Source organism: Pagrus pagrus (genome assembly GCF_965226575.1).
Source record: "Pagrus pagrus genome assembly, chromosome: 13".
Lineage (NCBI taxonomy): Eukaryota > Metazoa > Chordata > Actinopteri > Spariformes > Sparidae > Pagrus > Pagrus pagrus.
Genome location: NC_140197.1, coordinates 16,803,357 through 16,829,599, shown reverse-complemented (window position 1 = coordinate 16,829,599; position 26,243 = coordinate 16,803,357). Strand labels below are relative to the sequence as shown.

Sequence of the window (26,243 nt, the reverse complement as noted above, 5' to 3'; positions counted from 1 at the left end):
AAACATCAGGATGTTCTGATGCCAAGACTGCTACTGAAGTGTGATCAACAACTGCACTAATCAGCGGACAGCTGCACGTCTGCTCGATTCTCCTTATCACAGTTACAGTTATTGGACCGTACTGATGGTTATCCATGTTTTGGTCCACTAACAACATACCGTCTACAGTACAATACATTACTGTCAACTATTTCGCAAAGCATGTCATACATTTAAGTAAGTAAGTTCACTTTAATATGAAAATCTTGAAAGAAATAGTTTGATATTTTGGAAAATATTCGTATTTGCTTTCTTGTCTAGAGTTAGAAGAGAGGATTGATGCTACTTTCATTGGTGTTTAGTAAATACGCAGCAGGCAATAAGCTTAGCTTAGCAAAAAGACTGGAAACAGGGGAAACTGCTACTGTAGCCTTAAATCTCTTGGCACATAACCCTCTGTGAAAAAAAGCCAACTGTTGTTTTTTTTGTTCAGATTAAAAAATGTTATCTGTGTGTTTTCGTTACCTTTGCACAAAGCCAGACTTGTCATGCTTTTGGTTTTCAGTTTAGATGTTTCCTATTTTATTTTGTAGAATTCATCCTTGTGTTCCCACCCTTTTTCTTTGTTCACCAGTGTTTCATTTGTTAATTAGTCCCTGTGTATTTGAGCCTGTGTTTTCCCTTTGTGTTTGTCAGTTTGTATGTTTCCCCCTCGCAGTCCTGCGCATTTCTCTTTAGATTACCCAAACCTGTCAGTGTTGTTGCCTGCCTTTTTTGTGGCCTGGATTTTGATGAACCCGATTGTTGTGTCTGCATTTGGGTCCTCATCTATTTGCAAGGCTTAATAAGACTGACTGTTTCCAGTCATTATGCTAAGCTAAGCTAACTAGCTGATTGCTCCAGCTGCATGTATTTACTGTGCAAGAGAGCGGTATTGATCAACGATCTTCTCCTCTAACTATTGGCAAGAAAGTGAAATATGTCTTTTTCATGAAATGTCAAAATATTGTGTTAATTTCTTCTGTGTTGGATATTTTCCCACAAGTTCTCATGAGTTTACCATATTTTAATGGTCAGCTGGTTATTGGAGAGACATTGAGAGCATTGTCACGTTGCCTGCTATTAAATGGAACCAACAGCTGCCTGGAAGGTAAACGATTAATCATTAACTTGTCGGGAAAGTTGTCTAAAACATACAAACACAGGACAAGTATGTTCCTTTACATTCTAGGGGCTCTTTAATGAACTCTGTTTAACCTTACGATCAGACCCTGTTGGGATCCTGTTTGGCCTGCTCTGCTGCCTGGCCTGGACACTGATGTACAGCCAGTGAGGGCAAAGGTCATGGGAATGAAGGGTGAAAGTTGTGTGTTTACGCTCAGATGAAAAACTACTTTAAAATGAAAATGAAGTTGACAGAGCACCCATGCTCTTTGTCACCCATTTCCTCACCCCTTTCAGACATTAGAACAAATGACTTTTAACCTTTACAGTATCTGACTGCCATGTAGTTCCCCCCCCATTTGCTCCTTATTTTCTTTCTCAACCACCACACACTATCTGTCTTTATATCTCTCAATCTTTTAAAAGAAGAGACATACATAAACTCACTCCTCCTCCCCTCCTCCCACATGTCTGCCCCATGTCAGCTCCTGCCATCAGACTGATTTATAACCTCTCCTCCTCCCCTATGACCGGCTTCTCCAGTCTGACACACAGGGTGAAGATTGAGTCCAGGCTTCGGTCCGGTTATTGTTAAGACAGGGGCCTGACAGTAGACACGAGTGTGACTGCTGCCATTTTAGTTACAGCTGTGACAGTGTATATAGATGGGGGTCACATCTGTATTTGATCAAATGTGGAAGAATGCATGGCATAAAGCTTTAGACTAAAGTTTTTTTAGACCATCCTAACAGCTTTGTTCTAAAGTAGAAACAAACTTTAATTAATGATATAGAAACTTTTTTGAACCACTGTTCAAAACATAATAACTCCCTCACATATTTGTTTTGTGCTTTAAAAACACAAGTAAATTAGCTCCAATAGCAGCCAAAAGCTACTTTCCCTGTAAAAGGGTAGGCAGTACTGTGTGTCGGTGTGTCATAGAATCAAGGGTCAAGAGAAGGAGAGCTAAGCGAACATAGATTTATATGGAGGTAATGGATTGAATGGTTGTGTGGAAATGTGGGCACATACGCAAAATCAGCGAGTGTAGGCAACCAGCAACACACACACTGCACAAACACACCTACAAAGACAAAACCACGCTTCTCCAAAGTGACGAGATGAAGGCTTACGAAAGGCCTCTGGAGCAGATTTCTTACACGCAGTAAATCTACTCTGACATGTAGCAGACAAACCCAGGATCATCTATCAATATCACCTCATTAGCATGCTCACATGTCTCCTCATTCCTCTGCTCAGCTGCTGTTTCAACCCAGTGCACGTTAAGTTATTAGGGATCATTGAGATTGCTTCATTTTATGTGTGAAATTGTTTTCTGTTGCCATAATACTCTCACGTGTACGTATAAGTTTAGCTGCCAACGAAAGAAACAATATTTTTTAAATAACCAAACTTTCATTGCACAATCAAATGCAATTTGTATTTGAATCCCACATTAAAAACAAAACAGAAAAAGAACAAAAAGGTTGTGTAAAATGGAGGTAGTGTAAAAATGGGAGGAAGTCCATATTAATTTTAATGTGGCCTGAATTGTTAAAAAAATGAGAAAGCTTTTGACAAAAATCTGAAAAGCTCTCTTGGCAATTTAGCATGCACTTTTGAGACTGTTCCCACAGTAACAGACAAACATTACTGCAAAAATGTAGATGCTCTTCGTACCTGTTCAGATCTGTACATATCTGAATAATGTAATTGCATTTGTTTACATCCCACACTCATACATAGGGTGGACACAATAACAGGAACAATGACAATATAATGCAGTCCAATACAAGAGCTGTTTACTGCAGGACTTCTGTATTGGCATACATTATACTGCCAGGTGCTACTGTTCTTATGGCTCCTCCGTCCTACCTCAACCAGCCTGTCTTGAGGCCGGAGCCCGGCGTGGTCTGCAGCTGATCCTGGGTCTAGTGAGCGGATGTACTGTCCGGGCCTGGATCGATCACTGTGCAGGTTGAAGCCGTAGCCCGTCTCAGACCGCACCAGGTGGCACAAACGTGGAACGAGCTCAGACGGGTCCACTTGGGGCCGTGATTGGGACTGGGGCTGTGTGTGGGCTTCAGCCTGGACAAGAGCCTCCTGGAAGAGATGAAAAAAGTGTGTGATTTTGCATTGTGGAAACACTAATCCTTTTGCTTTTTCCCACTAAATTGATGATTTTAGTTGTGTATTAGGGTCTGAAGCCCAAGTTGTACCAATAGTTGTACCACGAGTGGACTTGATCAACCCTCTGTTAGAAAAGAATGCACTGCAAAGTGCCCTCTAGGATGACCCTTGGTAGATAAAACATGATAAAGCATGGTCACTATTCACCACTGAGTTGTACTGTAAATGATCATCAGTCAGTCTTAGTTTGTTTTTGGAGAATATTTCAGAACAAACTTCTCATACAGTCTACAATCTTTGTATATGGAGTGTAATTTGAGGGACCCGTACAAATTTCACCAGTAGGGCTCGGATGAAGCAGCATGCTCACATAATAACAGCACAGTTTCCCATTTATCAAAGTGATGACATCTTTTATGTACAGTGTGACTCACTAAAGTTATACAACCATGGCTCAAAATTGGAGAAGAGAGATACAATGGGGATTTTAGTGATATAAATGCAAAGGTTCATCCACTGGGTCACGATGAAGAGCTCGATGGAGCGATCATTCTCAGTTAGGAGGTCTCTAATAAATACAACAAAACTGGTATTCACATTGCTTACAAGCTTATAAAAGAGGCTTAAACGTTGCAGCATTTGTAGAGAGACGGGGCGAGAGGTATTCTGCTGTATGCAGAGCATGTGAACAAAGCAGGTGACTAGAAAAGCACCTTTCAAGCCTGTATTGTATTGTGAGGGAATGCAGTTTTAGTAAATCATATTCAATGTACTATATGATGTGTTATATAGTGAATGTGATGCGAGATCTCCTTGTACAATAGATGTCACATTTTATTATACCGGAGCGGTCCATTTGCAGCACATCACTGACACGTCTAACAGCCTGGACCGAGACATTTATAGAACCTGTATAATTGTGCCTCGAGCGCTACAGTGTGATCACACTGATTTACCACCTACACGCCGGGAATAAAATGTGCAGTGAGAGGGATGGTAGCATTGGTTGCAAACTCTGTAACCTCTGATATTGTCTGTAGAGGTAACAGACAGGTAGAGGAGGTGTTGGCTGACCAAGTATGAGTCTACATGCTGCGTGCACAGGACAGATCTGCAAACATATTACGCAACATGAGAAGTTTCCACTGCATATGTGAAGCTTCCATCATAGTCCAGCTTGCGCATGCTAAAAATACATATGGAGTATGTGGGCAGGGTGAGAGAGAGAGATAGAGATAGAGATAGAGATAGAGAGAGAGAGATAGAGAGAGACAAAGGTACTACAGTAGGCAGAGATGAGAAGATGGTTTCTGATTTATTCTGACAGAAAAGGAAGATGCCAGCTTTTTAAAAACCGTTTACTTTAAACTTATTATTGCAAATGCAGCTTAAGAACTATGGCTGTACAACAGTACCTCTGCTTCTGCCACTCAACTGTAAAAAGATAACACAGATGGCAATTTATAATTTCATTTCAGGCACTGAATTCTTTAGTGTAGCAGTGATCTGGGCAGCCTGCCCTGACAAGGAAGGAGAGGGAGAGAGGAAGAGTAACAACAACTCTCATGAGTCCCTCCAGATCCTCCTTTTCCTGGCTGGAGAGGAAGTGCTAGGGAGAGAAAAATACATCTACATTCGAATGTATTAGCATCCTGGGATCTGGGCGAAAGGAGAAAAATGGCAGACAGAGAGAGAGGAGAAAGGCAACAAGCAAGGAGGGAGAGTGTGCGTGGGAGGGACAGAAAATTAGATGCAGCGAGAGGACTGAGAAAGAGAGTTCAAGAAAAGACACAGTCATGTTAAGAGTATGCAGAGAAACGCAGCAGACTGATAAACAGATAAACAGAGAGGCAGAGCCCTGTAGAAAAAAAAAAAAAATAAGATGACAGACGTTTCCAGTTAGCGACGACGGGGAGGAAAAGACTTCGCAGTGGAACTCCTCTAACATAAACAGTGAGAGTAGCACAGCTGGGAGTCATTATGTGGGGGAGACGCAAGTGTCTGCCAATCTAACCTCCGACTGCCTCTCAATGCATGTCCGCACCCCGCTAATCACCCCCTGGGGCCTGTGCCATCTCTTAAAGTCGGAGCCTTTGACGTTAGTGAGCGTTGATTTGGTCATTTTGTGCTGTGGGTTTGATCTGTACAAGCTTAATTGTGCACAAGTGTCAGACATTGAGGGTGACAACGCGACCCTGCGTGATTACTGATGGTGGGTGGATGCAGATGTCTGACTTGTGTGGGAAAGCGTAAAGGACCAAGACTCCCGGTTTCAAAGATGTGAGCCAAAGAGGGTTTGAGTTGCCACACGACTTCTTCTCCAAACCGAGGGGCCAACAACTGGAATGCGGTCACCGTGTTTGTTTGAACTGTGGGTGTTGGGAACTTCATGGTTTTTGTGAAAAATATTTTGATGAGACAGAGAGAGAGAGACAGAAATGAGATGTAGATTTTCCCCCGATGTCAGCGATCTAGTTTGTAGGCAGGAAAGCAGTCAGCTATCAGCGTCGGACATTTTCTCCAAAAGTTCCAATGGGAGGAGACGCAGCGGGAACTGCTGCGAAAACACACAATCCATGTTTTTTTCCCAGGCGCCTAAAAACAAGCTCATGTGGAAAATTCTGCAATAAAACAGGGTGCAATTCCATAAGGGAAACACTATAGAATATTTCACGCCCACAGCAGAACATTACAGAGTTTGATGCCCCAGCACAACGCTCACACATGTCCTGACCTCAGCGTCCGACTGCAGCACACTGAGAGGATGTGCTGTCAGAGGGACGAGTGCCATCCAATGAATTCCTTCAGTTTCCAGTCACAATCAGCCTTTGTTTCTGTCAGTCTACATGCGGGGGACAGAGCCGTGTACACACAACACTGTAGGATGTTTGACTCTGTGGTTGGGTTACGCAACTTTGATTACATTAGATTTGATTTTGATTACGCTGCGTGTTATATTCCGACATGAACTGCGCAAAAATTCACACGTAATTCATCTTTCACTAAACTCTGCCCCCCTTTGTGCCCATGTGTGTCATTGCTTTCAAGTTTTCTCTGAGCATTTAACGTCCAACTTTTGTCTTCAGTGGGAAAAAGGTACAATCTGCATTCATCCCCAGGTCAAATGACTCTTCAGTACTGTATGTGTTTATAAAACTTGCAGTGTTTGTGAAAGTACCAATAGTCATCCCTACAATATTGCTGCAGTATCAATATTGACTTATTGACAACAATTCATAAGATAACTAAGTTTGACTTTTTTCTTTTTAAGTCAGCAGTGTTGACGTGTCTGCGTGTGTTTGTGACTGTATGTATGAGACCAGTTTACTACGTTTAATTTGCGTGTCTATCCGTGCACATGTGTATATTTCCCTCTGTATGCGACCGCTGGCAGTGACGATGGCAGTTGATGAAACTAGATCGCAGCTTGCTGAATAATTGAGCGGTGGCCTACTGCGATGGATGGATCATGACCGCTGTTAACCCTTTCACAGCCAAGGATCACTGGCTCACTGCTGGCTCAAATGTGTTTGGGCATGCATGCATGTGTGTGTGTTTATGTGTGTCGAGTTGCTACAAAGAATCTTCAAATCCTGTGTGTGTGTGTGTGTGTGTGTGTGTGTGCGTGTAAGGCATATTGTCAACAACGCTTTCACTTGCACGCTTCCCATAGGGGATTATCGTTAACTTAATATCCCCATTCTTAGATCAGGAGGTCATGTTTCCTTTCAACCCTGAGTCGAAAGTATGCAGTTTTTCCTGCTGAGTTTGGTTTGCTGAATGCAGATGTGGCAAGGTCTGACGCATGTCGGCGTACAATATCTTACTGTAGGAACTACTTTCAGTTCAACATGCACTGCAAACACACTCATCATTGGAGATAAAAAAAACTACAATTACTGTATATGTGCATCTACTGTACTGAATTCAGGTAAAGTAAAGGAAAACCTTAAGACAAACAAGAAAGCATTGTGTCAAAATATTTTGAGGGGAAATCCAGTCTACAGTTAAACTAAAAGCACATTCACTGGTTTTTGTTCCATGGCCCTGATGAAATTTTTTATGACTTTCCATAACTCGACCAGAGTTCTTTCATGAGCTAAAAATTGTATCCCAGTTTGTTAATGTTTTTTTTTTCTCAGCTTGGAAACGTTCCACTGGAATCAACAGTCTGTTTTCCAGCTGGGCTTGTTATGCAGAAATTACCATAAGACTACAGTGTTGAAAACAGACTTCTGCCGCAATAAAACACCAATCATGTAGGAGGACACATTCAAATGTAATCCTGTAACCCCAGAGCATTGACAATTGTCTCACTTTTTGGCACATGACTTGAATCTCTACTTGACTATCTTTGTCTATAGTAATGCTGTCCTGAATCACCATTTTGGGGCTTTGAAGCGTCAGTGAGATTGATCTGGGAATATCACGATACTTTATTGTGTCCTGTGTTCATTTTCTTGGGCTCAGTGTTGCTGAATTTGACAGTTGACTTAACACAATTAACATTTAGGGACCACATACATACAGTACATTGTATTTACATCCAAGTGCTATAAAACAAACAAACAAAAACAACATATTGCACATATGTGTTGTCAAATCAAATCCTCAACATCTAATCCATCAAACTTGTGGTCCTTATTTCCCTTCATACTTTATATGCTGTTATTGTAATTATGAATCCAATGAGAGATGAAGACACATGAGATGTTTTTACATACATCTCCATTACTCAGTGTTAGCATTAGCTAATGTTAGCCAGCTACAGCTGAAAAAAATCAGTTAGCGACAGCCTGTTGTTGTTTTCTGACCCATTGTTTAAAAAATTGCAAGAATTTTGCTAATCCCTGCTCTGCTTACTGTTGACAGCTGTAGCAACAATTACCAAGGGGATGATGGGGTAATGAACAGTCAATGTGCTGAAATAAGCGATGGCACACTAGACATACTTGTTGGTATTGTATGTAATTTGAACATTGAACAATCTTGATTTACACCCTCTAGATTACATCGCTGCATCTAGATTGACAAGATGATTAAAAAGGGACGTGTCCTGGAAGCGGCAGAAAAGCCTACGTGCTGTCGGCCTGAAGCCAGAGTTCATCTATGACACCGATAAAATCTCATTAAACATGGTGCACTGAATGGAAACATCGCTGACGTTGCATGGAGCCGGTGAAGTACAAACAACAGTAGCATGTCAGTCTTTCGCTGATGTCACGGTTGACAACCGGTTGCCGTTAGGACAGCAGTGGAACGAGTAAAGCCAGTTCCATCTGTCAGAGAGACGAGGTGGGGTTTTCTTTGAGTTTTCAACATTAGCTGAGAGAAAAACATGGCCTACAAACATATCTTTTCTCGGATTTCGTAGTTTCAGTCTTATTTGGGCTGACATTGCTCTGTGTTTGCGTGACAGCTTGGTGCACAGGCGTCATTGCTTTTCAAGTGTTACCAAAGGCCACATGAGGATCATTTAAAAGGCCTTTACCAAATTAAGGAAATTGCTTTGTGTCAGACTCTGACCATGCAGCTCTACCCTCAAACTGTTAGCGTGTTCGTGTATGTGTTCGGGTCTGCCCCACATGCAGCTGCTTTAACAGTGTTGCTCAAGCGGAGAAGAAAATGAGTGGGAAGGGAAATGACAGGCAGCTGGGGAGAAGCAGAAAGGGATTTGGAGCTTGTAAAAATGAAAATGAAAGACAGGGAATTTAAAAAAAAAAGTGACAGGAGTGATCAACGGAAGAGAGTAGGACTCAGCAATAGAGAGAGAATAAGGGCAAGCAGAGGAGGAGAGGATGAGCATGTGGAGGACAGGAAGAAGAGCAGCACCAGAGAGAGCAGAGGGAACATGAGAACACCAGGACTGGCCGGAGATCTCGATAACCAACAGTTTTTCCCACTGTTGCTGTGGTGCGTTGCGTAACAGCACTGCGATACGAAGGTTAGCTGTGTGTGTTTGTGTGTCCGGCGCTGCTCTACCAGGACAAGACCTGCTGAGATCTGTTTACAATATCCCCTGCATTGCTGCAGTGTGTGTGTGTCACTTGCTGTTTAAGTGTTTCCTGAGATCATAACTCAGGAGTGAGTGAAAGAGACTGAGGAGAGTAAAGAAACACTGAATGGACCTCTGGGGAAAAAAAAGGATGGGTCAAGTAAGGAGCAGGAGCCAAGGAGAAACATGATCAGATTGGAAAACTGATACCGTACTGTACTCGCCACAATACCACAGGTTCAAGATGCAAAGTCGAGCCCCTGCTATTATACACAAATTTAGTTATTTTTCATGGGAAATTCTAATAAATCTCATTCGCTTACTTGTCAAGAGTTCAGTGTAAAGATCGATATCACTTTTATGTCTGTATGTTATGAAGCTGGATCCAGCAGCTGGTTAGCTTAGCTTAGCATAATGATTGAAAACATGGGGAAACAGCTGTTTTACCAGGTGTTGTGTGGTCGACTATTCCTTTGCTGGAAAGTGCTATTTTGTTCCCAAGTTTCTTCTGCCTTGTCCCGCCCATATGGTGCTGTAATTGGCTAGTACTCGTTGCTGCAAGGTGTCCTTGAGATTGCCAGAAAGAATGTGATTAAGGTGTGAGAAGGTCTGTTTTAACCCAAACGATGATCTTTTCCAAAACTCAACAGGTAGTTTTGTTGCCTAAACCTAACCAAACTTCAACTATGAAGTGGAAATTACAAAACAGGTGACAATAACAAGTAAACAAGTCTAAAATAATATTGTGTCGTTTGCCTGGCAACTGGTCCCGACAATAAAAAATGGTCCCCTCCATAAAATGCACAGACATTTTTCCGCTTCCGTTTTTGTCTTCATTTAACAAACGAGATATCATGTGTAAATTACAGAGCAATAGAAGTACTAGTAAGCCGATTTTGTCTCCTTTGGACACAAATATGTGAATGGTATCAATCTTCTCATGTCACTTGAAGCAAGAAAGCGACAAAGGAAATTTCCCACACAGCAAGAAAAAACAAACAATTAAAAAAGATTACGCCTGTAGGAGAGTAAACGGGATGACATTCTGTAAAAGTCAGGAGCTTGTCACAAGTCATTGTTTATAATGACTCAACATGCTGCGCTGTCACAGTGCCCCAGAGTCAGATTTTCATACCCTGTATCAGTCATCAGCACTAATGAATATGCGTATTCATGACCAACAGTAAAAATGAACTTGAACTGTGACTGCTGTGCGGTGTTGAAAACTTCTTTATGATGTAAAGGCCAACGTCATGCCTTTATTTTTAGGTATGTGCTGGAGGGATATTTTATTCAAGAAGAGCTGTAGACCATAACAGTTTCCATTTATAGATGTGAGCTGACTTCAAATGGGCAGAGGCAACGTTTCTCTTCTACAAAGATCAAAGAGTGAAAAATCAATGATAGAGGGAAAATAAATGACGCTACTGGACTATGTAAAGAATAAGAGCGAATTCACTCTCTTGATTCACCGTGTAAACAGCTGACAAGAGAGCAAAATGCAATTAATTCGCATCGTAATACTGAGGGAAAACTTAATAATGAGCTGCTTGTAAAATTCTTCAAACTTTTGCAGCACTGACCTAAATATCTGATGACGCAGGCATGGATGTTGATGCTTGTTGTCATGTACCAGCTGTTCAAGGTGCCTGGAGCGCAACTGTCAGACTGACTGAAAAGCTGCAGGGCTGAAGCTGCAATCCGCTGCAAAACTCCTGAGCGCAAACATATTGTGAAGGGTGTCGTTACCGGAGGCCGAACTGTCACTGAGCGCAGCTGAGATCACGATGGACGTGGAGGCACTCAGCGTAACTGAGACATGTCTGATCTAAAAAGAATGAGCTTTGGTGAAACACATTTTTGTCCTTTGAGAAAAATGTCCCATTGGACACTGCACCACTCCACACATGTCAAGGTTTATCTGTCCCTTGAGTGCTACGGATGATACGCCTGTACTGCTAACTGCATCAAATCCAATCAAATATGCCTTGTTGTTGCTGGCATGTCTTGGCTCTGGCTGTTCTCAGGTCAGCTGTGGCTCTTAACAGGCTGTGCGTGGAATTAGCGAGATAGTGTTACTAGGGATCTACACAACATGCTGCATCAAAGTTTCAGCACAAATCACATATTTAAGACCAATTCTTGTTTTTGTTCCTCACTGTATTTTCCTACCAATAGCTTCAGACGACTGTGTGAGTTAACAACCCTTTTTAAGACCAAACAGGACCATAAGTAAGTCAGTTTTTCATTTTTGTGACACAAACATGCCTGTATGTTTGTACATGTCACCCTGATACGGCCTTTCTGCGGAAGACAGCTCAGGTTTAGTCTCCATGAGAACCTGCTGTATGATGTTAATTGAATTTCCCTGGACCTGTTTCATGCTGGTGGACACTGCAGAAGGGGAAGGATCAAAACAGTCAAAAATAATACCCGATGTCAGCGTCCAGATCACATCAACGGGCTCCTCCCTATATCGATCCATCAAGAAAGTTTTGGTCAGCTGTTTCAGCCTGTACAATAACAGTATTTCCACACATACCTCTGTCTGTTTCATTCTCACGGTCAGAGCATCATGAGGAGGTCATGAAACTAAGCAAAGACAGACAGAAAGAGACGGCGAGAGGGGAAAGAAGGCAAACCAACAGGTGGTTTAAACCCCTCTCTTACATTTTCTCCATCTGTCGCTCACTATCTTTCTTCACTCCATTCTTCCTTAATCTCCTATTTATTTTGTGCAGCACGCTCTCATCATTCATGTCTTCTTTCTGCCTAAATTCTTGCACTCTTTCTGACTTTCTGCCCCCCTCTTATCTCTTATCTTGCCTCGTGTTACAACACATGTACTGAAGTGGCTGCAGAATACAACATTTCCGCCTATTTGCATTTAAATGTCGATTTAAATTGTGTGGGCTGCTGGCGATGCTGATATGCTCAGCAGTTATGTGTTGCTATGTGTGTGTCACAGATGAGGGGTGTGAGGTTTGGAAGGTGAATGCAGCTATTTTCTCCTCCACTCCAACCAACCATCAGATTAAACAATGTTTTTATTTCCATATAAGTTCTTGTCAGTTTTTCCCTCTATCTGTATCTGTGTGTGATAGAAAAGCAGTTGATGTTGCTGGTGATGTAATGTTTTTGCATGTGTGTGTGTGTGTGTGTGTGTGTCCACACCCCTGTTATCAGTCTGTGGCAGATATCCCTCGTCCCTCGGTTAGGAATCAAGAGTAAGAGAGAGCGAGAGAGAGGAGGGTGACGGAGAATCTGAAGAGTATAGTGAGGTGGTGGTGCGTGTCAAATATGTGTATATGAAGTGGGTATGTGTGTAGAGTCAATCGAAAAGTGACTTAAGCCATTTTGTAAGAAGCATTTACAGATTTTCTTGTCTTCTGTGATGTGAAACAGAATATATTTTGGATTTGGACTGTAAAAATTGACTATTAGCTTATTGCAGATATATCAGTATTAGTGTACATTGGCTAGACGTGGGCCGATATTAGACATATTCGCGATATTTGTCGTCATATGCAATATTTTTCACAATATGGAATATTATATATATTATTATATATTTTTTCTCACCTGGGTTTAGAGTTTAAGGGAACCAGTGACAGACTAGCTGTCTGTAACATGCTATTCTGTTATTCTTGCAGTGTTTTTCTGCACAGGAAGAAGTAAAAAAGTGAACAACTCATCAACCTTTCAGTCCTTTATTCTTTCATACTACTAATCAACATAAAATATAAATAAATAGAATAACCCCCCTGAGATAATATAGTCTATCATGCCTTTTTTTTTTTTTTTTTTACACAAATTTCTGATATTTAGTGCTTCACTATTTGATTAATTGTGAAAATAAAATCAGCAGATTCATTAATAATGAAAATAATTTCCAGCTCTTTATGTGTCTGTATTTAAAACCTCTGGGCCCCAGAGTGGTTAAGACATACTGTGACATCATCGAAACACAAACATGCACTGTACCAGAGGCCTCATAGATGTCACCAGGCCAACAGATTTATGTAACTGTGTGTGTGTGTGTGTGTGTGCAGCAGATGGACATGAATTCCTCTGTCCACTTTCTGAAGCATTATGAATGAATTAGCGAGGATTCCTGTCTCCTGAGACACCGCGCACATCCTCTCTTATAATTTAATGCACACTAATCTCAGCTCACACACATACAATCTCAGCCTCCCCCTCCAGTTGAGTCAAGTTACTCAAGCATCAACAGAATTGACTATCACATCTACTCGAGAAACGGATGGCTGCAATTAAACTGATCCAAGATGCTGATGTGCGAACTGAGCGAACACAGCAGGGCCAGAGGGCCGCTAGGAACAAATGCCTGAGTGTGTTTTTCAAAGTGTGTGTGAACACTGCGTGGATCGATGTGTGGGAATGTACTGCTGCACTCACAGATGTGAGAGACTCAAAGTGAACATGTGAAGGGGCTGACAATGGGTGAAATGGGCAGGAGAGAGAATAACAACACATGGATAAACCTGTGAAACAGCTCAGTTGTTACAACTGTGAGCTCGCTGGTCACAAGCACAGAAACCACACACCTGTTGCAAAGCTCTCTTCACTGCTTTCAAGGACTTCTCAGTCAACAATAAAGAGGTCTAGCAATGATGAATTTCTTTGTGCTTGCCTCTCTCTCTGTCTTTGTTTCTCTTCTTTTCTCTCTCTCTTTCGTATTTGTTGGCGATGATGCTGTGTGGGCAGCACATAGATCGATCCTCGGCCTGGCTACAGCCGACCTACGCTCCACTGATATTCCCACATCCAACAACTCATAGTTAAAAGATGAGATTGAAAAAACAGCAATAAAAAAGCAGAGCTAGTGTAATGTTAACCGACATTATTTGTTGGGAAAGGCCCCAAAATCCAAAAAGCTCAAGAAACTGACCAAATACGAGTGTTAATGATTTCAAAAAAGGAATTTAAATGCCAGTCCCAGATGATTGAACGTCGGCAGGCCTGTTTTCCTATATTCTGACCCAGTAAGGGCTATGCAAAAGTAGTGCAATCTATAAATAATGCTGAAGATTTGGGTCAAGCTTCTCAGTTACTGGATTTACAATCTGTGGATGGGAGGCGTTCAGTAAAGAAATGTTACAGCTTCATATGTATAATTATGGTTTGGGGGATAATAATAAACTTTATTTGTGGAGGACTTTTCCATGGCACAGAAAGTCCAAGAAAAGTAGGAATGTAAAGTTGTATAAATTCTTTTTAAGTCAATGAGGTAACAAGATCAGCCTGTATCATTTGACTGCAGGTTCTGAGGTTGAGCGCAGGTACACATCTACACAAAAGCTCACAAGTGTATGCTGGAGCCAGACCACGCACTGCTTCGAGAGGAATGAGTAAAACCTGAAAATCAGTTCTAATTAATGTAATGTTTTAATCAAGTGGTCTCTATTTTCTCTAAATCTCTAAAGTGAAAACTGACACACATGGCAGAAATTATTCATGAACATGAAAATCAAAAACTGTATTAGAGTGAACAATAACTCGTACATTTCTTATACTTGGCTAGGTTATCAGGGTTTTCTTCATTGTAATGGAGGAAGCTACAGTATTACGCACTTAACAATCCCACTTCCAGGTTTTACCCCTCGCCCCTCATAACAGAGTTAGAAGGGGTAATGAAATCTCCCCATATGAAATAGGACACCCCTAATACATCATCCGTTGATGGCGTTTACGGTATGACTGGACATTTCCAACATGGCACCTTTCACTGTGGCCATCACGGTATGATTACAAGGCCATTTGCAGTTTATATGATGGAGATAGAAAAGCACAGGCGCTCATAATTCGTTCACAATTTAATGCCATCAGTCAAATCATCAAATAAAAAATAAAAACCCTGCTTCATTACCAACCGCTCACGTTAGCAGTGCTTTATGGGCTAACATTAGCAACCTGTGCTGCTACCCTGCCAGTCTGCAATGATACAAGTGGAGTGCCAACTGCAGCAACTTCACTGCTGGACTTCAAGTCAGGGCGGGGGGGATGTAGCATTGAAAAACATCAAAATGTGGGACTGTCGTGCACAAATCAACATTAACATTATAATGTTAGCAAGCTAGCTGGTTAGCTACCAAGACTTCAGCAAACTGTTGCGATTGTTTTATGCTTGTTATAAAGGAAGGGACACTAAGAGTTCTCATAACCCTCGATTCTGAAGTTTTTTTAAAATTTGAATGTTCACCCTACGCCTCTATCTCGACAAGAATCTGGACACCCTGCCTCTAGACAAGAACGTGCGAAAGGGAGGGGTAGGGCTAAGTGGTAGGGGCAAGGGCTGTATTGGTATTGGGCCAAAGACTGATTTGCTGTCGAAGTAAAATAATTATAATTATTGTTGTCCAAGTCCAACTACGTCCACAGAGAGACAGTCAGGTCAACATCTTCTGGCTTAACAATATATTATCAGCTCTGCATGCAGAGATAATACATGGAGACACAGCTGTGTTCACACTCACACACACACATTTAATACAATACACTCGATTGTTCACATCCCTCCTACATTAACTTACTATTTCAGCCCTTTCTGTTCCTTAATTCCCCAGACACACACACACACCCTCCTTCCCTACTTGTGACCCTTCCACGTACTACAGGCCGTGTTTTTACTCCAGGAATTTGGTTTACTCTTTCTCCAACACACACACAGACACACGCACAAAATCCAGACCCCTGCGTCTTGATGTAACACAGTTGGTATTTAAAGGGGGGGTGGGGGTTTTCTCTTGAACACTGGCTCCAGATGTTGGTAAAGGATTACTGACTCACTCTCACCAAGGTTCGGTCACTTTAAAAACAAATCTACGCAAACTCGTATTTCATCTGACATTCTAAGAAAAGGCCTCAGTGTTCGCTTTTTTGTAAAATGGGAGAGTTTTGTGCGTTGATGACAGGTTAAATAAATGTTAACCAAATGAAATGCCTTCCGTCTGCCAAAAGGAAACACTTGACATTGTTTCCATGCTCCCACATCATCCTCAACTGTACAGCTACTGTTCTGCATGCACAACCTCAAACGCCTCGTTTTTACAAAGCAACAAGGAACAAGCTCAGATTTGTGCGCCCCCCTTCAGCACGTCTGGGAGGCAGGCAGAAATGGAGCGCAGATGATCACACAGGCCGAAGCGCTGACTACCTCCAGACGACTCCTGTGCTGTGTGACGTTACATTAGAGCTGACAGGGGACATCTTTTTCCTATTATCCAGGGCAAAATAAGAAACCGAGTTGGGAACAGGACAAGGATGAGATGTCAGGGAGCCCGGCCTGAGCCATCATCTCATTTCGTGCTATCAGAAATAAATGGCCAGAGACGATTGTTGCGCTAATGGCAGCCCAAAATCCGCAAACCAGAGAGACATTTAAAGAATAATGTTCCAAGGAAGAAATGACAGCGGGTTTGCCTTGTCATGACAGTCAACATCTTCACAACATCTGCAAGAGACGCAGGAAAAACTGAGACAGAGATGAGAAATGGTGTTTACTGCAGTTGTGGGTCTATTTAGAGCTGAAAGTCAGTGTAGAGAGCCGTGTCTCTAACACATGTCTAATGCAGCATGTCCACAGCGTTCACGACTGCTACAGAACGTCTCATTTTTCTTCTGTTTACTGTCAGCAAAGACATCTGTTGCTCTCTCTCACAGATCACAAATGCTACTATTTGTGTTTATTTAAGCCTGACCCCCAGACCTCCTGCCCTGACCCTTAAAAACTGGGCTCCCTGTCCATGTTGTTCTCACGCAGATCTCTTTCACTCAAATACTACAACGATGCACATGTGTGAGTATTCTGTAGTTCTCTGTAGGGAGGATTTAGTGAAAACTGTTCTCTCTTGCGTACTTCATCTCCATGTTTGACTTGTTTAGTCTCTGCGGGTGTTTAGATGGAAATCAGTTTGTTAAGGTTTCACCGCCTGTGACACACGTGTGTCCTCTCATAGCCGAGCACAAATATGCACATAAACTTACCACGGTGTGAGTGCACAACGCAATATATTATGAATCTTTATATGTCACACACAGCTGTATTACATTCTTGACTGTGCACAAACACACACCCCTCCCCTCTCTCTAGCTGGTTTAACAGATGTGTGTGTGCTCTATAGGGAACAGATGATAACAGGACCCTGCAAATCCTACACACGACGTAGTGAAGTTTATTACAACACAAAGTACTGTTCACATGTCAGTCTGTGCGCTCGCAGCTGGGATCATCTGGGCTACTGCAACTGAGTCATACTGTTTCGTGTCTGACTGACTAAAACCTCATCATGAGCTCCAAAGGAAACAATCTCAATAAAGGTCAAACTCATAATGGACATCGTGTCCTGTGCCCTTTCCTCTTTGTCTCTCTTCACCTTTCTCTCACACTTAACATTCATTTTTCACCTTACCAAAGTTTTCCACGTGTGTCTTTCCAGCGCACCGATCCTGATGCTGACTGTTACCATAGCAACGACTTTCCGTGTACTTCCTAACAAGCCCGGTGTTACACCGAGCGAGGAGTGCGGCGGGACTGGAAAGAACAACAACAAAAGACCACAATATGTGTTTGAGTACGGTGGAGGTCTCACCACCAACCGAGAGGGAAAATTCAGGCCAGTGGGAGGCTGGAGAGGAGAGGACCAGAGACAATATCTCTCTCAAAATGTGACCACTTCCATAAAACAAGCCAGGAACATGTCCGTCTCTATGTGGCTACATCTTTCAGTCCGTCTGCAAGGCATAATATCTGTGTTACGTGTTAATACGTAACCTGTTTTCCTCCTCATGTGTTGAGAAGATGTTCAGTTAACACGCATTAAATGGGCAGCCAGCCTGTGCGCAGCGTGATGTCAGCAACAAGCACACACACAAAAAGGACGCAGGGATGCCAATTCTGCTTGAAACGAAGGGAAAACTGGACGTTTGGCTGAAATATATAGTCATTTTGTAGCAGATCATTTTAATGTGTCATTTTATGTATTAGGTACGTGGTATGTGACCAATATTTCCACTCATGATTAATCTGCTGATTAGTTTCACAATCATTCGTCTGTAAGACTTCAGGGAATGTTGAAAAATGACCGTCACAATATTTTCAGAATCAATTGTGATGTAGTCAAATGATGTCATCATTGTTTCTCACAGCAATGGTCCAAAATCCAAAGAAAAGAAGAGAAAAGAAAAATGTCAATGGAATATCAAAGAAGTTGCAGTTTTTTTGTTGTTTTTTTGCAGACGCATTTTTTCTGCGTGTCTTTCATTGAGTTAAAAAAAGCCTCTGGTGAGAAAGTGACACCTGACACTTTATCTTGAGCTTCCCTTGTAATGACACACCCACATGAGACACCTCAATGCATGTGTGTGTGCGTAGGGGAGAAAACAGGCACGACGACAGAGCCCGGGCACCTCAGGTGTGTGTCGATGTAAGAGGATACATCTCAAATCGGAGTCATAATGTTCTTGTCCTTGAAATGTCTCTTTCTTTTCCCAGGGAGCAGGAACAGGTGGACCTGAACATCAGTAATTTTTTCTGTTTAATGTGTTTGATGCAGTCTGCTGGCTACCAATGTGCCTCCACGGAAATGACCGAGCAAGAAAATTGTTTGAGAGATGATAGGTAAGAGAGTGACTGCTGCTGAGCTCATGCCTCAATTTGACACAATTACTAGTCTTGTCAGAGAAAGCTGGACTGAAGGCAGGATGAAATGTCTTTAAATTACTTTTTGAGTTTTAGTCCAAGTCTCTTTATAGTGCTCAGTTCAATTTACTTGGTTTTCAATTTCAGTACACTCTAACTACAAAACGTGAAAGACAATGAATATTATTTAAAGGCACAATTATTTTCAAGGTTTTTTTTTTTTTTTTGCCAGCAACTCACGTATATTAGGGGATGTTTCAAAATAAAAAATGGAAAGTTGGATAATAACTTTGGTATAATTTTTAACTCAGGTGTTTGGTGAGAAAACTTTTCTGAGTCATGTAAGATATTCATCGAATGAAGACAACAGCTCCCATGATCCCGCTGCTTCACAACATCAAACTACGTCTTTTGTTTCTGTTTTGATTCAAAGGCCCCGAGCGGCAGAAATGACATACTGTGCATTAAAGAATACAAAACGCTGACTTCATTTTTGAGCATGGGTCAAAATAAGCTACAGTGTTGACCCCTGAGCCTTCAGGCCCAACTACAACAACAAAACAACTTTTGGCTACACACAAGCCTCTACCCTTACCAGGCTTAAATAAGGTTGTGTAATTTACTGTCGGTCACGGTCAACATTAACGTCCTATTAAGGCCTGAAAATTGAATTTCTAACAGCCTAACATGACTCAACTGTAGTCCTGTTGTGCTGGAGACCTCTGAAATTAGCAAAATAAAGAAAAAAGGCTTTTGTTGATGGCGTATAGTTTGTTATATTGAATTAGAAATGCGGTATGAGAATGGACAATGGGGAGCATGAAAGCACAATGTTTCTATACGAACTGCAAGTAGACCCAAGAGGGTACAAACACACAGAGGCAAACAAAAAAGAAACCTGGGGGATGAGAGGTCATAAAACTGAGGAAAAATACAGGCAGTGTCATGTAACCTGGGGAACTCACACACAAACACACAAAACCCTGAATGGAGTAATTTACTGCACAAATGTGCAAGTGATTATAGTTGCAGAAAAGGTTCACGTCTACATGTTTCTAACTGTGACCCTGTACATGCTCATGATTGTGTGTGTGGAGCGTCTCTGCTGTGTGTCCTTCAGGGCCTTACGCTGCAATCTGTAGCTGCAAAGAGTTTCTGCTGCTTTGACAGAGAGGAGAGGAAAAAGAAAACAAACTGTAAAACTTCCTCAAGTTTTGCTGACACTATTTGGCATTCAGCTCCACCGCCGTATTTCTAATACTTTAACACGCGTCTTCATATTCCCTGTACGCAGTGTTTTGACACTGTGGGCCCTCTGACAAAACTGAGACAACTGACAACTGAATTTTGGCAAATTGGCCCCATTTAAAGTATGCTGAATTAGCTATTAGCAGTACCTGTTTGAAATGTACACATGGATATACAAACAACTATCACTATATTACTTTTGATATGGAAGAAAACTTAAAAATGTGGCAATTCTAAGGCAAGTTCTGGAGTTATAAGAAGCATCTTTTCCATTATGTCTACGTGGATTTATGGACTTTTTTAACGGTCGACATCAGTGATAATGATATTTTTGGGAAGTGCAAGTCACCTTAAATCAAAAAATCTTTGCACTATGTCTGTGTGTCCAGATTTGAGTTACAACTCAGAGATGTAGTACACATTGTGATGCAAACTGCAGTAAACACATGCTCCATGAGCTCCATGAGCTGTGCGTCTCAGCTGCTGCTGTTGCTCTAACTCTTGAACGTGTTGACAAGCGGACCAAACTACAACTAACTCACTGTCTCTTTCACTAAAGGCAGAATATTTGCCTCAGAATGTTTCCCTGAAGAGGCACCTCTCACAGTTTGAAACCCAATTAAATTTTCAAATCCAATCTGCTCAAAGTGAAATGAAATGGAAGCGAAAGCACTACAAAATGAAACAGTATGACCCGTGTTGTGCTTCACAGTTAATCCTGTTGCTTGTCAGGCTGGTGGTCGGATGTTTACAGGTTTTACAGGTTTTACAGGCCAAAACAATTGAAAACATATAGCTCACAGAGATGTGCACATACACGCCCACCGTCAATGACATACTGGCCCATGCACAGGCATTGCCAAGTCCTATGAGATCTCTTCAACAGCCCACTGACTCCACACTCCCCACTGAGGGGGGCCCACTTCCTGAAACTCCTTCCAACAAATCTTCAAGGTTGTTATTGGCTGTTCTCATTCCTGGGTTTCCTTCAGTCCAAAGGCAGTCTGCTCTCCGTCTCTCCATCTCTCCCTCATTCTTTCTCTCCTGCTTTTTCTAGAGAACAAAAATGGGAGAAGAAATATGCTGCGCTCAGCAGTCTCGCTCTCCTACTGATCAGAATGAGCGAAACGAAACATCTAACAGCAAACTGAATCAATGTTTCCAGCTGTGAAAGACCAGGATGAAGAATTTGGATGAATTCCTCGTCTCGGTGCAACAATCGGCCACTTGTTGATTGATGGTATCATAGTTGATCAGTCTGTTTTCCCCTCTGCTTTTTGTCCTAATTACACTGTATTGATTGCCAACCTCCTTGCCAGCCACATGGACGAATGACTACTACACACCCGACATAATGCTGTATCAGCGTGCAGTGTCAATACTGAGTCTGCATATCTGCAGTACTGCTTCCTTTGAGATCTAACAGGAAAACAGAGACATCCAACTCTTTGCAGACTATAAAGGTACCGATCCGGTGTTAGAGGAAGGTTTCAGTGCCCTAGTTCGAACAGGAGGTAATTTATGGTCGAATCAATGTTCCTACAGCAGCTCATACATTGTCCTCCAATTTTCCTGCTTTTGCACTGCTAATGCGTTTTGGCTCATCCTGCTAAACCTTCTTTCCATTCTTTCATTAGAGTCATTAAAGTCAGAGAGAAACGAGAGACCTCTAAGCATTTCCTGAGCCTTAGCGGGGCCAATCTGACCCCTCCAAGCACTGGGATTACTCTCCACGGGTCGCAAAAGCGAGAGCCGAACAAAGACACACACACATTAGGATTTTAACTGATTGGCCCTGTCACTGCTCTTGTAGGAATAGTGCCTAAGTGCCGCTCGCATATTGGCAGGACAAACCTAAGTGAAAACACATGTTGTGTAAATGCAGAAAGCAGAAGTGGAGCGGCCTCGTCTCGCTGTGAGGGACCATGTGAAACCAAAGCTGATCAGATCATTGCGTTCCAGGAGAGACAGAGCGGGCGGAAACACATCCTGTTTTCCATGTCGACATGGAATAATCAAACAGTGAATTAAAAAAAAAGCAAAAAAGCAAAAATGTATCAAGTGACTATTGAGCGCTGGGCAACCAACTGTGACAAAGAGCATGTGTAAATAAACACAGGAAGATGAGATGTCAATGGCCTGAAAAATATACCCCTCTGGAATATCATTTCACAATAAATGCAACATCTGTAATAGAAAAAGCATTTATTCATCTACTTTTTATGATTTATGTGGACTTCCTGCTCGGCAGAGTCACTGCGTTGTCCATCGCCAGATTCCTAACATCTGACGGCTCCCATCCTCTGACCTCTCTGGCCCTCTTTGACCCCTAAATCAACATCTGGAATGCTTTCAGCTAGCCATGTCCTTCCCTCGGGACACAGACACACACATTTAGAGACAGACACACATGCATGAAAGGCTGCAGAGCAGGATGGAAACTTGCATGACATCTACTAATCTAATCTGAAACTGGTAAAGCAGCAAGAAAACAAGTCCGGGGTGAAAGCATGACTGAGCTGAGGAGAGTCTGCTCAAAGAGTTGACTCACTGCAATCTGTTTGCTAATACGTTTAGTATTTTTAACTCTTGTGTTTGGGACTTGACAGATCTCTAAGAATGCTTGTGTCTGAGAAAGCTTGTGTTGTCGGGCTAAAGCTGGTTACTTGTTGGCCTACTAAGGAGGAGGCGTGTTGGTGAGGCCTTGTCATCTTGTTTACACTGAATTAACTTATGACTAACTGTTCAGTTCAGTTTTAACAAGACATAACCTCGTCGTAGGAGGATGGTTAGACATTTTGGAAAATGAGGCTGAGATGAGACGACTGATGCCACTTTCAAGTGTGAATGCTACATATGAAGCTATAGCCAGCAGCTAGTTAGCTTAGCACAATGACTATAAACAGGGGAACAGCTAGATTGGCTCTGTTCTAAAGTTTAAAAATATCCACCTACTAGCACCTGGACAGGACTCCAGGAGGTGACTGCAAACGCCCAGCCAAGAAATATTCCCACATAAGCCACTACAAAACCACAACTTGTCTTTTTTAAAGCTTGATTTTTGTAATGTTTAAAAAAACAAGACGTTAATTATCTTTAGAGGTGCTCGTAAAATGATTGGCAGAACCAGGCTAGCTGTTTGCTGACTGGCTGCTGCGGATAGCTTCATATTTACTGTGCAGACGAGAGTGAATTTCTGAACAGATATTAGTTGTTTGAGGCGGGGCAACCAAGTCGCTACGATAAAATGTCACATCGAGCATATTGACATTTCTACAATACATTTCAAATCACATTTACCTTACTCGTGTATGAGGAGACTTTTATGTCGGGAGGTGGAGGGGATGGTCGCAGTGTGACAGCTGACAAGCCAGAGCCCAATGTTCGAGATGGTGTTTCACCACTTGTAATAGTGAAACTAGTGAATATGTTTAGCAGGACATCAGGTCATTTCACAGTTTTTGTGGCGACAAAAGCAGGTAAGACAAAACATGATCTTTATCTAACTTGTGCCTAAACCTGGCCAGACCATGAGCACAATGTTGTCTCAAGATAAAATTGAAAGTTGAACATAGTAGATCAATACTCCTTACAAAAAGCATTACAGAGCACCAAACTAGACGTTAGCCCACACTGTTCACTCTATTTGTTGTAAGAATATACCAGAGTGCTCAGTCCTCACAGTAAGAAGAAAACGATGAAAGATCATGATGGTAACAAACTTGATGTTATTACTCTTGATCACACGTGTCCTGCCTGGGTGGGGGGCCAGCTTACCTTCTTGGCAGCCTTAGACGGTGACCTCCTGGTGGGCTTCTGCACCTGGCCGCTCAGTGTGACCGGCTGCTTGGATACCGAGCCGTTCTCCCGCTTCTTGGGGGAGGATGGGACCGAGGACGGGGGAGCGGAGGGGGAGGCCGGTGGAGAGGAGGAGGGAGGAGGCCCGGCCCCGAGGACGGCCATCTCCTCTGTGGCCGTGAGGCGCAGGCTGCGCAGACTTTCGTGCGTCTCGTGGTCCACCACCAGCAACCTGGTCTCATTGTCCAAGGCTTTGATCCGCTGTACCACCTGAAGGACGGGATAGGATGGTGTGACACTTGGTTGTGATTTGATGGTCTGTTTGTTTACATGAGTGTCAAACAGCGCAATAAATGAACTTCACACTGTGGCTGCAGAGAACCATCACAGACTGGATCTGTGAAAGACTAGTCCAGTCGCATCAGAGAGAACATTACGCGGTTAACCAGCTTCCCTAGAAGAATCCAGTCTGCGCTCGAACATTTTTAACATAGTCATGGTTTTCTTCGACATGTGGATGTGCAGTGTCAAACACTGACCAAAATATCAGCCTGTGCATACAGTAAGATTAACTGTTTGATGTTAATGTTGATGCAGTATAATATAATGTGAAACATCTGAAATGTGGAAGTTTGGTGCCTCTCTTAAAATCTCTTAAAATGATAGAAAACTGGACACCTTTGGTTCTGCTGTCATTTGATGGAATGAGAGGTGATAGTAAACTGTGATGGTATTTGTCACTGTTTTCATTCGAATGCACATAATCAAGAATATAGCCACTCCTTATAAAATGATTGTTAGATTGAGATGAGTAAGAGTAGAAACACAGCTCTCTCTCTCTCAACATGATGGGCAGAGTAGAGGTTTTTTCAGATGAGGCCTCTAACAGTTCAGATGGAGGTAAACATCATTATCTGACAACACAACCCGAGAGGCAGGAATGCAATGCCCTCTGCCCTTTGAGTTAACCAGGATCAAAGGCACCGTGGCAGAAGAAACTCAATAATCAACAGGTTTATTTTTTTTTATCTGCGAGAAGAAACCTAATGTACACAGTGGTCGTTTGTGCTGATGCTCCTCTGTGTCTGTGAGCTTGGGAACCTGATTATCTGAGCCTGCTGTCTCAGAGTGAAACAAAACCACATGCAAACAGGTAGAGACAGTTTGTCAGTGGTGTAATTTACACAGACTGATTTATATTAAGAGAGCTCTTGGCATTTACAGGACAGAACATGTAAACATTCACCAGGGAGTCTCTGATTGTCACAAGGAGAGAAGTGGATTTCTGGAACAGTCTTCTCAGCCTGCCTGAAGTCCTTTATCAGTGCATACCTTCCTCCCAAACAAAGAGACTCTGTAGGTTCGTCACCTGAAATTAATCACGTGATATCAACTATAGCATTTTTTTAATAAAAGTGGTTTCATGTGGGCAAAGTTTCCAAAGCATCATGCCAGGAGGAAGGTGGCCACACTGTGTCAGGACGCACCAGCCAGTGTGACCTGTTGATATACGCTCATCCTGCACGGTACAAGCACACATATGAATGCGCATCTACTTGCCTGGTGGTGTGTCTCCTTCTCCACGTTAACACCATTCACCGCCACCACACGGTCCCCAGCGCGCAGCCCCGACTCTTCTGCAGGGGAGCCGGGCTCCACTTTGCGGATGAACTGTCCGCTCTTCCCTTTCTCTCCGTGCAAGTGAAATCCATACCCGGTCTCCACTTTTACCATGAGACAAAGCCGTGGTTTCAGCTCGCTGGTCATTTCCCACCGTCGTTTTTAAACCTCCTGCAGTGTTCGGTTCAAGAATGATGATTAAAATGCAAAGATGAGAGTTTAGGAGAGCGGGCGCAGGGCTAAACTTCCACGGAGCGAAAACATATCTGCCCGATGCGCACGCTTTCCCCCATATTAGAGAAACACACACAACACGATGTGAACAGCTCCAAATGCACTTCAGGCGAAGAAATCCCACTGTAGAAAATACATGCAAAGGAGGCAGCAGGCTAAAAGTTTGAGAAAACGATGATGCGACCAGTCCTCCAGATCGTGTGTCTTGTGTCGCGCACTGCTGGCGACTCCAAAACTGATCCCTGGCAGCGCGCACAGACTTCAGCAGAGCATCATCACAGATACTGCAGGCGTGTTAAAGTCGAAATGATCCACAGAGCTCACCTCTCCATTATCCATAACAGCTGTGCGGTGAATATGCATGCAGTTATACTGTAGTTTGCGCAGGGTTAGCGCGTTGTGCGCAATAGCACC

The 26,243-nt window shown here is 42.5% G+C and overlaps 1 protein-coding gene across 1 annotated transcript in view; it reads right to left on the bottom strand.

Moving 5' to 3' along the window:
* LOC311267581 (Na(+)/H(+) exchange regulatory cofactor NHE-RF2) overlaps positions 1-26,243 on the bottom strand; it is a 32,646-nt gene extending 6,403 nt beyond the window's left edge. Inside the window, exons 1-3 of the mRNA XM_084370720.1 lie at positions 25,536-26,243; positions 23,955-24,245; positions 3,019-3,246 (exon numbers count right to left, since the gene is read on the bottom strand). Coding sequence (XP_084226846.1) covers positions 3,019-3,246; positions 23,955-24,245; positions 25,536-25,742 — 726 coding nt within the window. The 5' untranslated portion in view covers positions 25,743-26,243. The remainder of the gene's footprint in view (positions 1-3,018; positions 3,247-23,954; positions 24,246-25,535) is intronic.